General features: G+C 42.1%; 3 protein-coding genes across 10 annotated transcripts; all 3 read left to right on the plus strand.

Annotated features, from left to right (window-relative positions):
• Positions 1-4,317: 4,317 nt before the first annotated feature.
• Positions 4,318-8,343, plus strand: LOC110985389 (neutral cholesterol ester hydrolase 1-like). Of its 4 annotated transcripts, none has more exons than XM_022246374.2 (5): positions 4,318-4,603; positions 5,321-5,448; positions 6,446-6,668; positions 6,852-6,915; positions 7,224-8,343. In XM_022246374.2, the coding sequence occupies exons 2-5, from the start codon at positions 5,335-5,337 to the stop codon at positions 8,014-8,016; spliced, it is 1,194 nt and encodes a 397-aa protein (XP_022102066.2). In that variant the 5' UTR covers positions 4,318-4,603; positions 5,321-5,334; the 3' UTR covers positions 8,017-8,343. The 4 variants fall into 4 exon arrangements, with proteins under 4 accessions (XP_022102066.2, XP_022102065.2, XP_087001692.1 ...); XM_022246373.2 differs by having other exon boundaries at positions 5,325-5,448; XM_087145566.1 differs by lacking the exon at positions 4,318-4,603 and adding an exon at positions 4,651-4,988.
• A 1,011-nt stretch (positions 8,344-9,354) lies between these two features.
• LOC110985392 (arylacetamide deacetylase-like) lies at positions 9,355-14,469 on the plus strand. Of its 3 annotated transcripts, none has more exons than XM_022246379.2 (6): positions 9,355-9,700; positions 10,167-10,275; positions 10,515-10,657; positions 11,007-11,250; positions 12,303-12,366; positions 12,881-14,469. In XM_022246379.2, exons 2-6 carry the CDS (start codon positions 10,179-10,181, stop codon positions 13,671-13,673), a joined length of 1,341 nt encoding a protein of 446 aa, XP_022102071.1. In that variant the 5' UTR covers positions 9,355-9,700; positions 10,167-10,178; the 3' UTR covers positions 13,674-14,469. The 3 variants fall into 3 exon arrangements, with proteins under 3 accessions (XP_022102071.1, XP_087001688.1, XP_022102074.1); XM_087145562.1 differs by having other exon boundaries at positions 10,519-10,657; XM_022246382.2 differs by having other exon boundaries at positions 9,355-10,275; positions 10,519-10,657.
• Positions 14,470-15,989: 1,520 nt separating this feature from the next.
• On the plus strand, positions 15,990-22,561 carry LOC110985339 (neutral cholesterol ester hydrolase 1-like). 3 transcript variants are annotated; one of them, XM_087145564.1, is made up of 4 exons: positions 15,990-16,199; positions 19,962-20,184; positions 20,701-20,764; positions 21,144-22,561. In XM_087145564.1, the coding sequence occupies exons 2-4, from the start codon at positions 20,016-20,018 to the stop codon at positions 21,943-21,945; spliced, it is 1,035 nt and encodes a 344-aa protein (XP_087001690.1). In that variant the 5' UTR covers positions 15,990-16,199; positions 19,962-20,015; the 3' UTR covers positions 21,946-22,561. The 3 variants fall into 3 exon arrangements, with proteins under 3 accessions (XP_087001690.1, XP_087001691.1, XP_087001689.1); XM_087145565.1 differs by having other exon boundaries at positions 15,990-16,195; XM_087145563.1 differs by lacking the exon at positions 15,990-16,199 and adding an exon at positions 16,290-16,518.
• Positions 22,562-22,657: the final 96 nt, after the last annotated feature.

Consider the following 22,657-nt stretch of genomic DNA (forward strand, 5'->3'; position numbering starts at 1 on the left):
AAGTTATCAGTCACCTAAGGCACCGGCATTCAACGCTCGGCTGCACTGCCCAGGCTTTGGGCTGACAAGAGTTAATGGTGCATCTTTGATGGTGAAACTGTACTCCAGGTGTTACTCGTGCCCAAAACAGCATATATCTCGAATCAAACAGTATATTGATCCAGAATACAGTTGAGAATAGTTGCTGACTTGTAAAAACTAATTTGAGTATTTCACTCTTATTGTTCTTGTTTCAGAAGAAAGGGCCATTGATTGAGGAATTTCAATCTTAAAAGTATTCGTGCAAAATTTTACTCTTGCACGAAAACTACCTAACAAAGACTAAGTGGAATGCATTTTGAATCATGGTTTATATACTTTTCACGACAAATGAGGGCACTTTCGCTTTGATTAAGACAGAGTAGATTGGGTACCATCCCGTACTAGTCTCCAGACGTTTTACAGATGTACTATGAACGTCACGTACGTTCGGAGTAGAATAAAAACCCCATAGACAGCAGTGACAAACCTCCATACTTCACAATTATTTCAAAAATACAACTCTCACAGGTGTTCTGGCTACACAGAAAACGACGATCGACATGTTCCCTTTCATTTTCCTTTCAATGTATTTGGGGTTAACCAATGAAATTTTTAGCACAAGAAGACTGCCCCTAAAATAAAGAAAATGTCCCCGCCCAGAAAAAAAGCCATTTTGGAAACTATCCCTCTGCAAAACGACCAAACAGTGCCACATTCGGACCCGATTGCACCCAAATTGCTCAGAATTAGAAGCCCAAAGTCCAGGCCAGAGGTTCAATGCATTATTTTTTACAATTCTTCAATTTCATGGCTCTCAGGACTCTCTAATATAGAATATTTTGAGTGTATGAGTTTTAGTAATGAGCTTGGCGGACATAATTCTGGCTTTTTTTTCGAGGGTGCACCCATAGACTGTGCGTGCATTTTGTTGTATATTCGCGCATGCGCAATAATGACAATGGGTCGTCGGCCGAGAAATTATTCAAAACTTGTGGACGACACATATCGGTGGTGACCCATGTGAAGGATTTCTGTCGCCATTTCCCTTGAACACCTCATGTGGGAATAAATTGCCAAGAATCTATCAAATGGTGATATCTAATACCTGCTTGTAAGACATCTTTCAAGAAAACAGGCCTAATCAAAGAAGTGGAAAATGTCAGTTTTACGACAAAGGATAATTATGAAATACTCATCTTTTTTTTCTTTGATAAATAACTTTGTGTCTAATTTTCACAATTTTGCCGGGTTTACCTTCAGATAACTTTGATGCCATAATGAAAGACTAGTAACTCCTATGAACAAAACAGTTTATTACTTTCTACACGTTGGAAGAAACCCTTTTGAAATGCACTTCATTTTTCACTGGGACCCATTTTCGTCATTTTTTTTTACCACGGAAGTGCCTGTTTTTTACACTTTTGTCGAATTCCCCTCAGATCATTGGTGATACCATCTGCAAGACTGATGAATCATTTGTATCCATCAGTTCATTTCTCCAAGATCGAGAGCCATTTGTCTGAAATGCGGTTCGTTTTTCATGCGGATTCAAATTTCCGCACTGTGTCGGACAGCGGTCAAAAAAGATGTCCGGATTTTGGGCATGGCGTACACATACACTGGATACGAGTGCTTTTCGGTACGAGTTGACTCTTACTGCATGGCAATAATACGTACAATGATGTGAAACTGCCCAGCACAAACAAAACCTTTCCGTTCTCAATCACACGGTTTCCTTCTTGCATGATACTTTCTTATTAGAGTGTTCATGATATTCCTCACCATTCACAATTAGAGAAATGCTGGGAAAACCTGGCAAAAATGAGAAGCTTTCTTAAATGTTGGTTCTAGTTCCAACTTCTGACTTTCTTGCTTTAGAGGTACGTGACAAAGACGGGCAAAAATTAGGCAGAACATAGATTTTTATAGTGTGCAAGTTAGCAAAAGGGACTTTGAGTGTCTAAATTCCAATCGGTATGGAAATGAAGGGCAAACAAATATCCGAGATTGATATTGATTGATTACCGTGGCATCGGGATCCACCTGCCTGAGTCAAGAGCCATTTTACCCGCTTCTGACCGTAGTGGGATTCTGTACACATGCGCGCCAATGAGGGGTATGAACATACATGACGTAGGGACCGGTAGCGGGTAATGAATCCGGCAGAATCCTGCCGGGTATATGTAAATGAGGAAATAATGCCTATTCAATGAACAAATCAAGTAGGAGCTGATAGCATATTTTGCTTTTTCTTCTTTGTTATTGAAACTAACTTCACCATAAATTGTTTGTTTATCTAAAATTAAACACAATAACTACTGATTTGAATTGCCGTAAAATGATTTCGGCTATAGATGATAATTATTGAAAAATAAATTACCACGCTGTGATCACCTGTCCACAGGCTTAACAAGGATACGTACTTGTGTTTAATTTGCCTTCCCGCTGAAACGTATTTCATGTTAAAGCATTACTATTGGCCTGACCAAAACGTAAATATTCAGCATCCAAATTAGCAGGTCTAATCGCATACGTGAAACAGCAGCAAGCTACCAGCACCTATATAATAGGGACGGGGACCAGTCCAGAGCTTTATGATATATAGTCATGGTGCAATTCGACAACTAGCGTTAGAAGCTATTAGTGCAATGGCACAACGCTCGTGGACAGGTGGTCCGCATGTCACATGCCTGTTCGACCAATAAGGTGCAGAGATTTGCCAAATGCACATGCGCGTTGAAAAAAAATGTGCGTGAGAGTGCGCTGCCAGCGCAGTTAATGATGTATAATCTGATTGCCACATGGGTGTCTCAGGGTGCACCCCGGCAAATAGTTGTCGGCCGAGCTCAGTAATAAAGGTTATCCACTCAAAATATTCTACATTAGAGAGTCCTGAGAAACATGAAATTGGGCAGCCTCTAGCATGGACTCAGAGCTTCCAATTCTGAGAAATTTTGATGCAGTCACGTCCGAAAGTGGCACTACTTAGCCGTTTTGCCGAAGGATGCATTTTTAAAATGGCTATACTTTCCGGGCAGTGAAATTGCATTTTTTTCAGGGGTGGTCTGCTTTGGGTGAGAATTTCTTAAATATTCATCGGTCAACCCTCTAAAAATTGAAAGGAAAATGAAAAAGGACATGTTGAACATCATCTTGCTGTCCAGTTTGGATACCTGTGGGAGTTGAGAGTATTTTAAAAATAATTTTGAAATATAAGGATCTATCCTTAGTACCTATGGGAACTTATTTTTAGGATGCACCCCTCAATTGTTGGAGCCAAAACGGCATGTTATGCGTCAGTGTACATTAGCATTCAATAGCTGCATGCTGTATACTGCAGACACAATAACGAGCAGCCATTTTGGTTTACAAGTTGTGAAGTTGGCTTTACTCTCCATACAGGATGCAGATAAGATCAAGTGAGAGTTTCTGGACAGCTCATTGGCATTAAAAGTGCCCCCACAGTATCTTTTGAAAAAGGAGATTGTTTGAAACCCCAAATTGGTGAGATTGTGTAAATCCTTGCCAGGACCAACTCCCTGAGTCTTTGAACTTTCAAATGAGAGCAGAAGGGCTCAGGCTAAAAACTACTGTTGAAAAATGGTCCTAAGTGCCCGAGGGTTGCCACTTGAAAAATGGCTGCAATCAGACTTCGGAAAAATCACTTTTTGGGGGTGATTTTGTTTTGTGGCAATAATCAAAAATGTAACTGGTTAACTCACAAAGACTTGAAAAGAAATTGAAAGATAAGTGACCAGACAAGAATTTCATTGGTGTTTCAGAAATCTCAGGCATGTTGGCTAGCATGTTATGGGCCCTGAACAGTGCTGATTTTACTCTGTTTTCAATGGGGCTTGAATGAGTGGACTGTACCCTACAGTTCCTCTTGCCAGGTTCCTCTGAAGAATGGCAAGAAAACGATTTTCCAGCAAGAGCGTACTGTATATGGTGTGTCCCCCGGATTTGTGTAGTCCCCCCCCGAAACCACACACACACACATGAAAGTGTGTATTTGCCTGCAACCGGGGACCCCTATTGTTCCTCTTTTGCTAGTACTTTTTTTTAGAAGACCACCCATATGTTTTGTACACAGTTGTCAATCGGGAACCCTCTGTCAATCGGGGACCTTACTGTCTTCTATTGTTCATTGTCCCCAATTGAATGCAGAAACGAACTCACATACACGCAGCTCTGGCCTAAGACCTGTACGGTGAAAGCCTCCATCAAGACATGTACGACTTGATTGAAGTCCAGTATATGAACCTTATAATCTTTGAACCTTTTCCACTTGACGCACTGTCAACTCTGTACAGCAATCCGTCTGTGTACACAACGACGGCGAGTCGTGTACATTGTACTGTCCCGATACTTGACATAAAAACTGGCCAGGTGGGCTAGATTTAATCTTTCCTGATAGTTCAGGTCTTCTGATGAGCATGCACCTCTTAATTTCAAACATTTGCTTCAAAGAGCAAAGAAGCTTGTGCAACAGACCTTGAGAAGTTGAGATTCATCGTGTACTGAGGACTAGTTACCATACGCCACAACTTAGTATACGGCTATTGGTGTAACTGCCAACCACGTAAGTCTGTATTTAATTCCTCAATGTTCTAGTTTACTTGTCAAATAATGAGTCACTACAGAGTACCCTGCCACTCACCACTCAATTCCTTTTCATCCAGCGGTGCTGGATGAAGTGGAATTGAGTGCATTTTGTCAATTTGTAGGCAGGTAAACGGCTTTACATGGTTATGTTAGGGGGAATCATAACATGTACATAAATCTGAGTGCACTACCTGGTAACAGTCTACGCGAATACAGAGTCAGGGCGCGCGCATTAAGAACGACCATAGAGAAAGGACACAGATGAAACGACATGATGCATGCTCACTCCTGACTTCACAGCCTGTCATCTTCCGTCGTAGCCGTCAATAAGGAGAGGAGACAGGACACCAATCGCCGGCCAAGTACAGGAAGTGTCGCAGTATCTTGAGCACCGGTGGAGGACAGGGTTAAATGAGTCCCCATGCACGACAAAAAGAAAGGACGAAGAAAATGAAACCGGGTGAAACGAAAAAAAAATCCTCACAACAAATCTATGGTACATAAATGTTGAAGGTGCACATTTTGACTGCTGAAAATGCCTACGATACGTTTTGCGCGAATGGGTTTGTGTATTCATCATTTCACAGATATTCCCAAATCATACTTACCCTCATCGCCCTCATATCTTGTGGTTGTGATAATTGGCGTGGTATACCCGTATATTAATGAATTGGCCTTTTCATTGTTCTTTAAGACAGATATAGTAAAATGTGTAGCATCCTTGCCATAATAAGAAGTCTCCTGATCGCGGCTCTTCAACCCGTGCCGGCAGGAATTGAATCCCCTTGGAGGTTGAAACTTTTCACCATGCTGATAATGGTGGTATGTACAAGCATTAACAAAATAATGTACTGGTAAACCGGAATATTGACCGAGATCTGACCACGTTAGGTTACTCATTGGTGTTTTTTTGCATACAGGCATTCTAAAAACTCCAAGGTGAGATTGACTCCAGAATTGGATCCCATTGGGCATGACCCTGGTGTTTTTAGAATGCACAAGTTCTAAACGCGATATCATTTACAGCTCTTGACTGAAATCCAAGTCCTTTGGTTTATGAAGGCGGTGCGTATTTTTCAAGATAACACGTTTCACTGACTATAAGCCATTTGCTAGTTAAATTTGAATAAAATCTGGCACACTGAGTTATCTACTTGCACATAAACGTAACAATTTGAATTCCCCAGACTGTTGCTATACTTCGTGACACTACGAACTAACAACAGAAACACAGTGCATTAACAATGAGCGTCCATTGTTAGTACACCGTACTTCTTTTGTTGGATGTTCATAGTGCGATTCGGGGCAAGCTATTGCATAGCGACCACTGTCTCTGAAAGAGTGCGTTGTTGCTAGACATCTCTTATGTAACTAAGCAAAAGCTTCCCCCCCCAAATCACGAGGTGTAGCAACAGTACTTTTAGTATGTGATGGAAATTGACCAACAGTGTTACAACTTTAACCCAGGTCGGCAAATAACAAATACCCAACATTGTTTGACCAACATATTACAGTGTTGAAGAGGCATTTTGCAAGTCTGATTTCTTTTTCAACAGTCGCCTGCCCTTTTTATAATCAATGTAGTGACTTAAGGTTGGACATGACTACGTATGAATCATACTTTGGATGCATCATTAAATAATTACAAGTATCTCCTTAATATTACTTATACAGTCGTCCCAAAAATCCGAGAGCAACACGAATGAATGTAGAATGGTAGGACAGAACTGTGTTGTGCGGAATTACGTCTGCATATTAAATTTTCATAAAGAAAATATTCGGTCGACTGTCACAGTTTTTAATGCGTTTATAACCGCAGGGTGTTGCCCTTGAGCCCTACACTCCGAAGATACTAAAGAAAATTTTCGACAAGGGCTCCCGAGAAAGCATGAGGGCTGCTGGACCAAACGTTCCTTACGCCGACACCACGTTTGACGGAGTGCCGGTACGCGTCTACTCCGACGAGCAGATGGGGAAGAATGCATGTAAACGCCCAGGGATCGTTTATTTTCACGGAGGAGGCTGGAGGTACGGTCACGTTGGTGAGTGCATGAAACACTGAAAGAGTGAAAATTTGGTGAGCACAATGGTCTCATACAGTGTTTTTTAAGCGTTCATCGCTCCATCGGCAATTTGAACAGGTAATATAACTGTTCTGCTTCTTTGAGTCTTTACAATTTGTATTAGGTTAATGTTTAAAAGTGCATACATTAATTTGTTGGCAGATATGGCCCACTCAGTGACGGCAGAAATGGCGAGAACTTTAGATGCCGTGGTCGTCTCTGTAGAGTAAGTACAATTTTGACAGTGGCATAGCTGGGGGGGGGGGGTTAGAGGGTGGCAAGTGCCCCCTCTGGGAACTTCTTACTCCTTCTTGCCCCCATGAAAATAGCCTATGGCTACCGTTAGCCAAGTGTGCGAAATGGGTCAACTGAATCTCGTGCCCCCGTCTTGCCCACCACGAGAAAAGCCTGCCGACGCCAGTGAACATTATTTGCTGTGTCTATCATAAAAAGTCAAGAGTTAAATATTATCATTGGATTTGTTTTTTCCAAGCTAGTTACATATAAACTTGTTCTACCTCTTAAATGGCACAGATATCGTCTCACGCCCAAGTACCTCTTCCCTTCAAGTATAGATGATTGTACGAAGGCAACCGTAAGCTTCCTGCAGTGTCTGCAAGAGTTTAATGTCGACCCGGCCAGAGTAGCTGTCATGGGAGAAAGTGCGGGCGGAAATCTAGCAGCCGCTGTATCGCAGAGATTGGCCTTCGACCCAAAATATAAGGAGTTGCCTAAGCTTAAGATGCAGATCCTGCTGTATCCTTGTCTGCAAGCTTTCGACTTCCAGACACCTTCCTATCAGCAAAACAGAAACCTTTTGACTGTTGTGATAGATATAAATATTATGGCAGAATGTTGGGCCGTGTATCTAAACAACAGACCATCTCTGAAGCATCAGATGACCTCAAACAAGCACACTTCGGTAAAGGCGAAGGGATCCCCCTTGGTGAAAAAATGCCTGTCCCATGATCTCATTCCGGATGAGTTTAAGAAGAGAGGTTACTTAGCGCCTTCAACCGACTTCGGGGATGAAGGTATTTACAACGACATCAAAGGAGTTCTCTTAGATCCAGACTACGCTCCTCTCATGCGAGAAGACCTGAGAGGACTCCCAGAGGCGTACATCCTGACTGCTGAGTATGATGTCTTGAGGGATGACGGCATCATGTACGCCAAGCGACTGGAGAAGGCTGGAGTGCCGGTCACTTGGAAGCACTACGAGAAGGGATTCCACGCGATGTTTAGTACCAAGAATGGGCCATTGACGTCGCCATCAGGCGATGTGGCAGTGGCAGATTTCTTCGAATTTGCAGGGAGGAGTCTGTGATGAATATTTAGTTGTAGCAACAAAGTAAACTGAATAACAATTCTTGATAAATTATCAGAACAAACTACTACGAGGCTTACTTTTTATTTGGAGGTAATCATCCACAGATTTGTCTGTCTGCGTGAGTAGATGAAATCTTCGAGTGTAACTCGTGCAGGCATCTCCGACTTTTCTAACTTCGAACCCTTTGCTTGGCAAATCGATGTTCGAGTGGTCAGACGACTACAAAGAGAAGTAGAGGTTTCTGTTCTAATTCATGCGCACCAGATGCTGGTTGCCAAAGCGCACTTATCATTCAGTTTCTCAAATAAAGTTGTGTCATATGAATGGAGGAAGTCACTTGTAATTCATTTGAATGTAAAAGTCAGCCAATTGCGCAATGTGCATCAAATTTACTCTTCAAACAAGCTGGAAACAGTAAAAGCAAGAGTGCCGAAGAGGACGTCATAGACATTTTCGCTGATACCATGAACTACAACTTGTACAGCTATATAGCAGAGGTTGACACAAACTGGATATCTTTACTCATATTTGTCTTTTTTCTTGATTATTTATAATCTGGTTGAAGCATTATAACAGTACAAAAAGGCGCTTCCTAATGTCTAATCGAGAAAGTGATCTCAAAACAAGTAATATATCCTGCCTCGATGCGTTTGACATAGGTCAGGAAGAATCAGGAATTTCATTCTGTTTACTGGGTTCACTAAGTCACTGTTTCCGAAGACTTTGTCCCACGTTCAGAGATAAGGATCACATCATCTAGCGCCAAATGCGCCAATGTAACCCAGCCAAGATGAAGTACCGATAATGGATGCGTATCAGCTGCATCGGGATCGGAGAAACACTCAAATCATTGAATATCTATTTTTTTCTGCGCAGACGTCTCATTACTATTTTGCTTGCCCACGCTTTGTTTATAATAAGAGATGCCATAAATCAGGACCGATTGGAAAAATATTTCTAAAAATCATGATTTAGTTACTTGTGACTCCAACTCGGGGTTTTTGGCTCATAAAACCCCCAACCTTTAGGCCTATGTTGCATAGAGGTGAGCTGCTATATACAAATTTGATCGTCTTGGAGACTAGTGACTCCTATTTGAGGGGCAAGGGGAGGTGGGGGAAAGGAAGAACTGGGTTGGCTAACACTCGTGGAATTGAAAATAAAGTTGTTCATGCAGTCATAATCTTGAACCTCTTTTTCTTTGAGTCATCAGGCGGCACTATTTCTGTCCGATTTACAATGTTTTTGTAAGGGTGCGTATAAGTGTGTTTCGAACCTACAGCTACAAAAGAATGCTAATATCTTCCAATAATGCAGTGCCTAGTAGGCGGGGTCACTTGGCATGCAAGCAGTGGACGTATAGGTTCAAGGTAAACATTAGCATATAAAGTATAGATCTTGGAAATTACAGCTTGTACCAGCAGAAAATGTTTTTTAAAGTGCCATGAAGCCAGAAGCGGTGCACGCATTTCCGCTTTTTGTATATTTATTTTTGTTCATGTTTGTGTGTTTGCTTTTACCTTCAACCGCAAAGGTGGGTTGCATTGAAAATGCCTTCATTTTAGATAATGGATCTCACTAAATTTTCCCTTTAAAGGAATGAGTGTTCATTTTGTGTGTGCAGAGGGCATATTCCCCTTCCATGATGTGATCACATGGCTGCGGGGGACTGTATTACTTTGGTGAGTTATTTCCATGCAAGCTCGTGACCTAGCCACAAGTGGGTAACGGCCTAACAAGGTTGATGAAAACGTCCATTGCGGTCAGTGGTCTTTGAGCACGCCTGCTCAGTGGGCCGTGAACGATCTCAACAAACTGGAACCCGAACGCGGGCGAGACCGTAGATGATCTGTGTTGTGTGTGTGGGTGTTGTGTACCTGCGATCTTTGATGTTATTCAAAGCGGACACAACGATTGAATCCGGTATTTGTAAATGGATGTTTGACCCGCATCCATTTTGGAAACATCCAACGTAGGCTTGTATGTATACATGCACGTACGTTTGTCCGGTACTGAAAAAGTTCAGTACATGGCCAAGACCACTTGTGGCAGCTAAAAAATACGGGTAGTGACCGACTCACTGTTACGCGCCTGGGACGATACACAGTTGATTCCAATTATGACTCTGAGCTCTCTTTGATTCATTGGATGTGTCGTGCATGCTGCGACGGCTGGCAACAAGAATCCTCGCACCTGATCTTACAGTAACGGGATTACATGTAAAGCTTCAACCCAACGGTTCAGTAAAGCCACTAGGTCAGTATATATGTTTAGGCCAACTAACGTAATCAGCCATTGCAACAAGATTTGAAAGATGAATCGAACATTTTTGAGGTTTTTATTTCGTGAATTTTTTTGCTTTGTCGCCATTTGTAAAGCTGCACATATTTATGAAATTGTAAAGTACATGTATTTATTGCATTTTTTTAATATATACACTTTTCTGGGGCTGTCAAACTTTTAACATCTATTTTCTCTTCTCACTTTATTTCAAGACAGCGATAAAGTCATGGCCAAAATCAGACATCTACTCATCGTGTGTTTGGCCGGGCTAGCTTTGTATACAGCCTTTGAGCCAACGCCAGAAAATATTGAAATTCCATGGAGACTGAAAATTCTGACTCAAATTTTCAAGATGGTAAGTGCTAGTGCGTGCCCAGCGTAGAATAAAGATACCTCTTGGGTTGAGACCAGGCAGTGTGCATACCTTGAAACTGCCAATCTGGAGACAATCTCCAGATTGAAACTAGGAAAGTATCTTGGGGACATGGAGAAACTTCCCTCGGTCATACGTACATGTGTAAGTTATAAGTCGTACCTACGAGACACAAGTCGCATTTATGAAAACCGACAGTTTCACAACGATAAAATCTAAGTATAGCTGGGCGGACTCTGCGGATTTCGAAGTCCGAAGTGAAATTCACAAATACTAATCACTGACAGACTCTCTCCTCAACTTATGGATCTAAATCCCTCAAATCCCATAGCACTGCCGCCTGGCACCCCTGGAATCGTACTTTGCAACTTTCATCCCAGACGGAGTACGCGCCTGGTTCGTCGCAGTCATCAACGATGTCCACAGATCCCTTGGCCCGAATGTCACCTTCACGGACACGACCTTCGGCGGGGTCCCTGTGCGGGTCTTTGCCGACAAACAGGACAGCAAGGAAGCGGGCAAACGCCCAGCCATTGTCTTTATTCACGGTGGAGGCTGGACCCTTGGAAGTGTGGGTCAGTCTTGAGTACATTTAGTCATTTAAATTCCTGGCCCTTGAATTGCAATGGAGTTACTGATCAAATTCCTGTATAATTATGGGTCCCTGCTCGAAGTGAATTGCCATGTTTCCACGTGGTAAGGTTTGTGGACAAGGTCTAATTTAGTAATCAGTCTTTTAATTCAAAATAATGTCCTTTTTACTCGAAGGGTGATTTTTCTCCCTTCTGAGGCCTCTATATGCAGTGCTACTGACATACCGAAGTTCGAAATTAGCAGGAGTGTCGCAATACAGCATGCAGTTGCCCTCAATGGCCCATCAGCCAGGCTGGGGGAGGCAAAGTTCCTCGGGGTGGGGGGGAGGTCAGTTGCCCCCTCGTCGTTCCACTTGACTACGCTAACCAGGCTCTTCCCGGAAAGGGGGCGGGGGACAGCCCCCTTAGGGCCATTTTCCCCAAGCTTAGGGCCATTTTCCCCAAGCCCCGGCTACGTCACTGGTTGCTCTAAACTTAATAGAGCAGCGTCCTGCCACTGTCGTTCAGAACACTGATTACTGCGGCATACTAGAGCTTCCTGTGCCTTATTATTTGAATTTGACGCGGCTATAGCACGGCGTATCCCATTGCCTATGTTGGCCTATCCAACCAAATTTGGAACCTGGAGAGTTTGATTTAAAAATATATGTTGTGAGGTTGCATTACATTGAAAATGGAGGAGGCGTCGAAGAAAGATTCAACAAAATACGTGTAGTACACCGTCAATGAAAAAAAAACCTCATTTTAGGATGGGTCACGATTTTGTGAGCGAAGACACATGGATTATACATTCCGCCACTAAACATTTTCAGATAGAGAGTGCCCTTGTAATCACAGAAAGACTGTAGATTTCGTTCGTTACTACCCCCCCCCAGTTATATGGAGACAGTGGAGCCCAAATTGAGGACAAATTGAGCCCAAATTGAGGACAATTGCGCAGAACAGGAGGCATACTGTTGACAAACAAATGGGCATCAGTCAAATAGAGGAATCAAGACTGTTTCATTGTTTGCATTCCTGTTTATTATACACAGATTTATTCCACCCTCTGACGGCTGAGATAGCAAGCGGTTTAGACGCAGTGGTCGTTTCGGTTGAGTAAGTATTTGGCTGTGCTCTATATTTTTTGAAGATGACACTAGATGCCTCATTCATGGCGAGAATGAGAGAAAATATTGAAATGAGGCTTTTTACATCAACCTTGAACTAAATATAATTGATATTGACAGAGTCACGAGTAATTTGTTCAGGAAAAGGGTTCGGCGAATTTCATTGGTGTCAACTTCAATGGTGTCGAGAAAAGCATAGGGAATTTGCACGAAAAGTAAGTGAAGTTATTTTCAAAATTAAGAGAAAAGTAATTCAAAATTAATGAAAGGATGTAAATTGCGAATAATTCAATATGAGGCAAAACATAGGATAACTTACCAGGCAAAACATGACATGTATACAACAATCATCCAACATCAAAATTATACAGGGTTACAAAAAAGGCAACTTTGTAATCTAAAAAAAGCTCGCCCAAAGACAAATAAAGTGATATTGTTGAATTTTGCCATGGGCACAGGTGAGCCCCATCCACCGACCTTTCCCTTTGCTTATTTTGTCAAAGATACCGGGTGGCCCCACAGCACGTATTTCCTATCGCCATAAATGATTGCACGGCAGCTACTGTCGGTTTCCTTCAACATCTTGAAGACTTCAACGTTGACCCAACCAGAGTGGCCATTATGGGAGACAGTGCAGGCGGAAATCTAGCTGCTGCCGTCGCTCAGAGGTTGACCTTCATGCCACAGTACAAGGACCTGCCGAAGCTTAGGATGCAGGTTCTGATCTATCCTTGTCTCCAAGCCTTCGACTTCCAGACACCTTCCTACCAGCAGAACGGAGAACACTTCACGGTGATTCTTGACCGGATGAGAATGGCTGAGTTTTGGGCGATGTACCTCGGTAACAGGAACCCGCTGAAGACACCAATGTCAGCAAATCAACACACTACGGCAGAAGCCAAAGGTTCTCCCTTGATCAGAAAGTGCCTTTCCCATGATCTCATTCCAGATGAGTTCAAGCAGACGGGTTATGTAACGCCCTCAACGGACTTCGGGAACGAAGAAATCTACGACGAGATCAGGGAAGTTCTCCTGGATCCAGACTACGCTCCTCTCATGCGAGAAGACCTGAGAGGACTCCCAGAGGCTTACATCCTGACTGCTGGGTATGACGTCTTGAGGGATGACGGCATTATGTACGCCAAGCGACTGGAAAAGGCTGGAGTACCAGTCACTTGGAAGCATTACAAGAACGGCTTTCACTCCATGTTCAACCCTACCAACGGAGTTTTTGCATCACCATCGGCGGACCAGGCGCTAGAAGATTTTATTAAATTCACCAAAAAACGTCTATAACATTTCTAACTGTGAGTAAAAATGTAAGGGATCTAAAGTTTTGAAGAGTTCACATTTATGTCAAGTGGGGTGATGCCAGAAGGGTCCGAAGCCCTTGGCCCTTTCCGAGTGTGCTTGACATTATATCGATTAATCATTCCTGTAAACATATGCATATGCCAGGAAGTATTGTTAACATGTGCTGTACAACGGGATTAAAATTTGTAAAATGCTGTATTTATTATGTTATAAAAAAGTGACAATGAACTTTGCATGATGTCAGCAAGGATATCAGAGACTTTCATGCGTTGTTGGGACAGATAATGACAGGGATGTATAAATAAGCTGAAGCCAAATGTTAGTTATTGCTACCTGTTTACAGAAATGACCCATGGAGGTCCCACCTTCACATACACAGTGTGAAGTCTCCGTTTGTCAACATGAATTCTAGGAATAAAGGGAGGTACGCAAGTTGCAATGCACTTAACTCAAACACAACTGCGATAGATTACACAGAGTGAGGAGGATTTCAGCGTTGAAGTACCCCCGTTAAACACATGAAATTTACATGAATTTCACATCGATGCTGTTTGAGTAGTGCCACAATGTAGTGCATGTGGTGCAAGTAGGCACACGAAATAACTGTCTGAGCGTTTTTTTAAATTTAATTCTTGAAAAAACTGCACGTTGGCTTAATTTTAAACAATTTACTGCATTTCACTGAACAGGAAATTTATGTATGTTGTCAGATTAAAACTGCAATTTAATGATCGTTTCAAAAGCAATAAAACCAAAATTACACACTGTCAACACGAAATTGTTTCCTTTTGACTTTCTGGCCTTATATGAACTGATCTCACGCTAATATCTTACTGAACTGTGGGGCAACTTCGAACGACAATCTTGTCCCAACCATGGTATTAAAGATATGTTCTTTGCACAGGTTACTAGAGCAAATCGACTAGTAGGTTGAAAAATGGTCGTCACACATATTTTCCGTTTTGAAATTCAAAAGGTTTCATTTCAATCATGTTTTCCATGAAACCAGAAGAAGGGAAAAAGCCTGGCTAGAATAGGATGCGGATTTTTGGAACATTTCATTTTATCCTAGCACCTCTGTCATTGTTTCTGAAAAGGTCAGCTCAAAACGCAGACGCCACAGAGCATTTTAACGTGGCAGTTTACTATCGAGATGAAACGCGCACGTGTCGTGCACAAATGGAATACTCGTGACCTGGTTACGCGAGGTACTGGGAAATATTCAGCGTGCCATATAATTAAATATCCAAATATTAAGTTGTGCAAATTCCTATGGATGTAGAAAAAATACATATGCATATATTTTTATCCAAAGTGAAGAAAAAATGGAGGAAAAAATAATTTTACTACTGTTGAGCATGTGCATGTGCAATCTTGAGGTTTACTCGTAACACCTTCGAATATGCGTTCAGAGGCTATTTTTTTGTAACCAATAAGTGAATTTTTCTCGTTTGAAATTTCATTGAGATTTTCACCCCAAATATTTCATCTCATTTACGAATGTTCTATATTTGATCGAATATCTGAATATTTGAATAATCGGCACAGACCTAAAAGAACAAAAATATAGAGACCGGTGCCTTAGATCGGCCGTTTTACAGACATGAGGAAAACTTTTTGAGTGGAACAATAACAAGCTCATGTCAAGGGTACAAAACTTTACGACCAAGCGTAGCCAGTAGTATTAAGCCTATAACAGTCCTCTCAGCCTTGCAAAGGATTTTTCCTGCAGTGTCGAGAGTAGGCCTACCCCTCATTAACATTAACTACAAGTACAATGTAATATATTTCCTGTGTTATGGTGGGCCTGGAGGTACATGTACATTACGAGTGGTCGTCGTGATATCACGTTCGCCAATACACAGGACACACGTGGCATCCCTTTCCGACAGCTGCACCAAAATATTTCAACTTATTCTTCCTTGTCTGCCAAACGGACTGCGATATGTTACCAGAGCACATGCACAGTGTCGATTTTATTTAATTATTAAATCTTGTTACAAATTACGATCAACAATTCCCAATGATTAGCATAGAGCATAGAGCAAGATTATAAGCCTGATCTCTCTAAGATGTGCGTTCAAAGTATAGACCGTTTTCACCCACGTGATTAAATGTAAACAACACCACCACGCGGGACCGCCTTTGCCTCAGTGATCGCGTATATTTTTCGGGGCAGCTTCAACCTCGTGCAAGCGCACGTGCGAACGCTGCATGCTTGACTTGTTTATTTCGAATAGGTAGATTATTCACTCATTATCATTACAACACATCAGAGGTCCAGCACGATCGTGACATCACGAGGTGCCACACACTAGTATCTCCACCTCAAAGATGGAACACATAGAAATCCCCCGTATGTGGTCCCGTGGGTTTGCCAGTTACTACTTTATTGCTCGGGAAATCATGATATCCTGTTCCACCGAAGTTTCCGGGGGAAATAATTTTGATGGACCTTTCACTAAAGGAGATATTTGTCTCCAGTAATAATCAGCAGGCCGCTTGTAAGTAAGTTTGAAATGCGGTGTTTTTACTTTGTGTAGCGCAACAAGCTAGTCAATCGCTCCTGTGACCTCTAACCTCGGCCGGGATCAGGCAATGTTGTTATTTATCATGCACAGCGCGCGGGCCTAGCCTATGTTGTTAATCAAGTGCAACTCAGATTTGGGTTCAGATCACCGTGAACTAAATCATCATGGCGCGGGCTGTCCTGGCCGTACTGGTGGTCGTGGTTGCTGTGGTAGCGTACGTAGTGCTGGAACCGGTCCCGGACGATGTCGGGGACAGCCCGTGGACGGTGAAATTGTTTTCACTCCAACAAAGTTTGGTAGGTCGACGGTATATCACGATACATGGTTGGTAACTCATTCTGCATTGGTTTGTGCAGTCACTGTGCACTTCATGTTCAGGAAGCAGGCTTCAGGCATCATGCAAATTAAATTTTGTGAAGATTGTGAAGGTGTGGAAGGTATGGTGGCACTGAAGGGACATAAAATTCACGACCAGTCGTCAATTTCTGTGCGACTTCGTGGATTTATTCACGACTTGTCCCGAATATTTGAGACGTCATGAAATTATTCACACCTATTCGCGAATATTTTCGCGACGTCGTGAATTTATGCACAACTAGTCGTTAATGTTTTTGCGACGTCGTGAATATTCGCACGACGTCGTTGATATTTTTCATGACCTGTAGTGAATATTTTTTACGACGCCTGAAGATTTTTCACGACCAGTCGTAAATAGTTTTGCGATGTCGTGAATATTTTTCACGACATGTCATGAATAAATTTACTAGTCGCAAACTTTGTCGCGAATATTTTTCCAGTAACTTGAAGGGTTTGATATTTGCCCGACCAGCACACAAAGGCTTGTTAAGGCCGTCCGTGACAGGCTACTACAGGCTACGGCTAGGTCTGTTGTCTCTGCGTCTCCCCGTTTTTCCAATGGGGGAGAAGACTTACACCTAGCTCTAGGAAACAGTTGGAACAAACTATGGGGAAAGCAAAGCTTGTTTTTCTGAGCCAAGGCCACGTCGTTTCTTAATGTCCTTTTTTCTTCCTCAATGCACAGTTTCACTGTCCATTTGGCATCGCAAGTGGACAACCATGCAATAATATAAATGCATGCTCACTGCACCGCCATTTGCATGAAGAATGCGCAAGGCCAGGCAGGCATCATGTATTTGCGGTTTAATTATTAGCACACTTACAGTGTTGTAGTCGAGACCACCACAAGACCAGACACAAGACCAGTCACAAGTAACAGGCTGAACAGTGACAAAGGAATGCTTTTGTTGCAGTTTATTTTATTAGCTCATGACTTGAATTTAGACTGGGGGTTTTGTGCTGGTTCTTGTGAAGGTCTTAATTGGCCTCGACTACATGACTGCGCACTTGCCCTCCAAGCTAATGAAAAAAAATTCGGAACTTAAGTGGTTTAAAAATGTACGATCGCACAAATATTCACAACTAGACGGGAAACTATTCACGACTAGTCGTGAAAAATATGCACGACGTCGCACAAATATTCAAGACAAGTCGTGAGTGAATTCCTGACGTTGCACAAACATTTGCGACAAGTCGTGAACTTTAATTGACCTTCAGGGCCACCATAAAAATGTGATCAGGTTCAATGGTCATATGGTTGCAGGCCATTAAATATGACTGGCTCTGCAAAAATGGCCCTTGGGCCTATGTGTGACGATTTGATTTGGAGTGATGCCCACGGATAGAGAGGCATTTTAATGAGGATTAAATTTGTGTATTTTTGATGTCAGTTGCACATTCTATTCCCGAGATACAGTAAAATTTAGAATTGATCTCTGGCGCTGGCAGGTGTATGGTATGGTCTTTAACATTCGGAGGCATAGCATTATTTCAGGGCCTTTTTTGCCGAGTGGGTGACAAATACTGCCGTCCCAAAAATAATTACATGCGCGGGCCAAATCAAGATTTGTACTCAGGCTTAAAGGAAAGGATGGAAGCTACTAGCAGGTCTGCGAGCTAAATTTCTGAAATTATAGACAAAACAGCAAGGGCCCTCCAAGTTGGTCCAGTTTGAAATGGAGTGTACGCATCACTTTAAGAACTGGCAGGAGATTTTGTGATTGTTTTTATGGTGATCATCTCTTGACAGAGGTATCTTCAAAGGAAATAACCAAATAATGAGGAAAGGAGCTTTAAATTTGACGTGTGTCTTGAACACTGGAGAAAATTGTAATTGTCGTCATTTTTGAAGTGGGTGTATTAATCACTGTAATTATTTTCTGGTCTATAACCCTTTGCTTGATGATGAAATATGGCTGCACAGAGAATACTATTTTCCATTAGTTCATCCATTCCATTTTCTATAGGTACTAAGTTGAATGAATCTATGTACATAATTATGTATTTACATGTGTTGTGCACGCTTATGCGTCCTGGTGTGAAAAAAAGAAAAGAAAATGTTAAGATGTTTAAATGGCTTTTCAATGAACTGGTTTAATTCAAATATTTGAGCAATTAGTTTTCCTGAATTCAGTTTTTGAGTGCTTTTTATACTGCCCACATCGTGATGGCGCTGTAACCAGTCAATTATTAAACGCGCCTTCAGTGTCTAGCTCGACTGGCGTCCATTCCACAAGTAACGCAAATTTATGTTACTGGTGTTTCAGTCTAACAGAATTAGGACCAAGCAAGAGTTGTGCAATAAATTAATCTGCAACAGGTATCAAACATGAAGAACTAAGGGAAGATGGGACATGATGGGACACGGGGCAAGATGGGACAGCTTGATAACTTTATCAGCAAGCAACAGAGGGCGCTGTGAATAAACCGACAAAAGACAGGCATATTTGCATCACAAACACGTGACGTTGGTCTTGAGTCTTCTCGGAAAAATCGAAAAATTGGTATTGGGGGACTTAAAATTTTACGGAAGTGAGATGTTTAGCAATACCTAGCAAATTGCAGTAGGGTGCAGAGTGGTAATTTAATGCGTAGTTGACCAGGTTATTAGTCTGTTGTGTTACAGAAGAGCTAGAAGTATGCAACTCTGTACATGTATTTTACAGTGGCTTTATCAGTTAACTGCATACCCGAAAAATAGGCTGGAAGGGGAAGACTCGAGGGTAAAAGATGCACAGGGCTTGAGTTATTGCCTGCACAACCAGAACACAGACATTGGGATGAGAATTGCTGTGCTGTCCAAAAGTTCAGATACCAGAGTTTTAGAGTTGAGTTAAATAATCTTTAAATAATTAGCCATGGGCTTGATGATGTCTCCAACCAGCGCATGACGTGCGCTGGAAAACAAAATCATTTTCGACAGGCCACTTGAGGATGTCATATCGATTACAATTTTTGTCGCAATCACATTTGAAGATAGCCCGTTAATTCTATATGTACAGTCCTCAGTCGCGAATCAAGGGGGGTGGGGCGACCGTGCTTGGACACCTGAAATGAAATTATTTAGAAGAAAATTAGAAAAACATAGATTATTAATATAAAAGATGACATGCATCAAGAGTTATTATTTCTGAGAGCATGAATAACTATTTAATGCATTATCTATGTGTACTTTGTGACATTTAACAAAATTTGATGGGCCTTAACCCCCCCTTGAAAAAAAATTATGCGTCCGCCCCTGACCACGGGGTTCTGTGCTATACATGTGATTTAAAGGATTAAAGGAAAAAGGACATTCAACACTGCCCTAATTCCTCACTGAAATCCCCATTGTGTTTTCTTGAGCTTCTATAGATGTTAAATTTGTTATTCACTGTTTTAGAGACCCTACATTAAATGGTGGACACCGACTGGCCTCGACCAGTGGCTGGATGAAATGACCAGGGCCAACTACCGGGAAGGCAGGCCTAAGGTGCCGTACTGGGAAGCAGTGTTTGACCGGGTACCAGTCCGGATATTTGCCGTTGAGCCAGCGGAAGGAAAGACCAGTAAACGGCCGGCTATTGTCTACTATCACGGAGGGGGGTTTATACACAGAAACGTAGGTGCGTAGCCTCAGCAGCCCCTACAGTCTACAGTTAGAAAGCTTAAGAATAGAGCGGGAGTTTTACCTAGTTGTTTGTATATAAATTCGAGGAAAATTAAAAAAACAACGTATATTGTGGATCGTTGGGGAAATGAAAGGAAGCCCTGAACTTGTGATATTTTCACAGACTTCCAGAAAACTTTTGGGCTCGTTGCAGATTTACGGGAATCAAGTTTTATTGCGTGGCTTGCAAGAAAAATCGACGAAAATAGCTTGGAAGATCTCATAACACCTTCTAAAGATATTAATAAAGTGCATCTTTTAAAGTTATACTTCTGTAATAACCCCAATCCTTTGTTCATGTACAGCAAAATGCAAAAATTGGAGAAAAAACATATTACTGGAAACCACTAGACCCTCCCTGTGTTTAAGAGGTCATTTTGTAAAATTAACCAAAGTTCGATTTCAGTCATGATCTTGCCAGAAATTCGACGGATATTAAAAACTGAAACACCAATTCCCCCTTTGCCCTCAGATACCTACCATCCCATAACAGCCATGCTGGCGAAGGGGCTCGATGCTGTTGTAATTTCTGTCGAGTAAGTAAACGTCTGTTTGCGTTCACCGCCTAATCAGTTCTTTACAAGGAGAATAGAAGTTATGTTTTCATGTACATTTTAAACACAAGTCGACAAAGACCTTTGAAAGCCATTTCAGGATGAGGGCCACTAGAAGCAAAACAATAGGGCCAAAAGAAGACAAAGCCAGAAGCCTTTGTTTTGTTTCTGAATATGGAATTTGACTTTCAACCCTGTGTAACTGAAGACATGAAAATAAAACATATAAACATACACATGTTGAAATTTCAAGTATTCTATTAATTATTTCAGTTCGGAGATTTTCAAATGAGCATGGGACGTTGATGCAAAAAGTGGCTGTGATGCGTCACTCTTCAAGCTTGTCTGTTTCATATTTCAGCTATCTGTTGTCGCCAAAGTATCGCTTTCCTGCAGCGATCGACGACTGCACAGCTGCTACGGTCTGGTTCCTGAAGCATCTCGACGGCTACAACGTTGACCCTTCCAGAGTAGCCCTCATGGGTGATAGCGCCGGGGGGAACCTGGCTGCAGCAGTATCGCAACGGTTTACCTTCGACCGTCAGTACCGGGATCTTCCCAAGATCAAGTTGCAAGTCTTGCTCTACCCCTGCTTACAGGCATTCGACTTCCACACGCCGTCCTACCAGCAATATGGTGACTACACAACATTACTGCTGGACAGGGCTACGATGACATTCATGTGGGACTCGTATCTCCACGGTAAAAAGGGAAGTTCTTGGAAGGCCATGCTGATCAACAACCACACCTCAGCAGCTGCCAAGAGGTCCCCTCTTGTCCAAAAATGTCTCTCGCACGATCTCATCCCAGCTGGGTTCAAGCAGACGGGCTACAAAGCGCATTCAACCGACTTCGGGGACGAAGGAATCTACGACGAGATCAAAGGAGTTCTTTTGAATCCAGACTACGCTCCTCTCATGCGAGAAAATCTCAAAGGTCTCCCAGAGGCGTACATCTTAACAGCCAAGTACGACATTTTGAGGGATGACGGCATCATGTACGCCAAGCGACTGGAGAAGGCAGGAGTTCATGTCACTTGGAAGCACTATGAGAAAGGTTTTCACGGCATGTTCACCAGCTCTGAAAGCCTACCTGAACCGTCCACACCGCCAGGCCGTCAGTGTGTTTCAGATTTTCTCCAGTTTGCTCGGAAGAAACTGTGAGATCGTGCCCTTACCTGTTATCCAATTTCCTGGTGGCAAACCGAATATAGTATGATAGCAAACAAATAAGACCTTCAGTTGTTGTCTTAACTAACTATGCAAACCTCTAGTATTTGAGAATGGCAACAAAGTTGCTGCCATGACAGATATACATGTCCGAAATTGGTCCTCGTTTTATGTGAGTTCAGACTCCGTCTGTGTATCGATTTTACTCGATTATTCAGTATATCACTTTAAAATCGGAATCGCCAAAATCAAATTTTTAATTAATAGCATTAAAAAATCTCAATATGGGATATGATATAAGAAGTATTTAAAGTAAGGCAGAATCAACAACAAAGAATCTCTAAGTTGAATTAATATGAATGTCAAAATAATTATTCTTGGAAATTAATAAGCGCGAGGAAGGTTATAAAACCATCGACGGTCGCCAGACTGACGTCTTGATTCTTTGGGCTTCCTCTGCCCGGCTCTAACGTCAAATATTGACACTTTTTCTTCCTGATATGAATCTGACGGCGTAGTAGGTGTCAGACGAAAATATCATTTTCGTAATTTACTATAGCAGTCTTGGGTAAAGGTATTAAATCATTTAAGTGATCAAAATAGCAAATCATTACTTTTTGTCGTCGTGCACTCGAAGCATGAGCACGGCTGCCCTGTATAAAAAGGACTGCATGTGGGCCAGTGGTCATGATTGGACTAATTCAAA

The sequence above is a fragment of the Acanthaster planci genome, linkage group LG14, assembly GCF_054643075.1.
Source record: "Acanthaster planci isolate LZ-2023a linkage group LG14, COTS_SCS, whole genome shotgun sequence".
NCBI classification, from domain to species: Eukaryota; Metazoa; Echinodermata; class Asteroidea; order Valvatida; family Acanthasteridae; genus Acanthaster; species Acanthaster planci.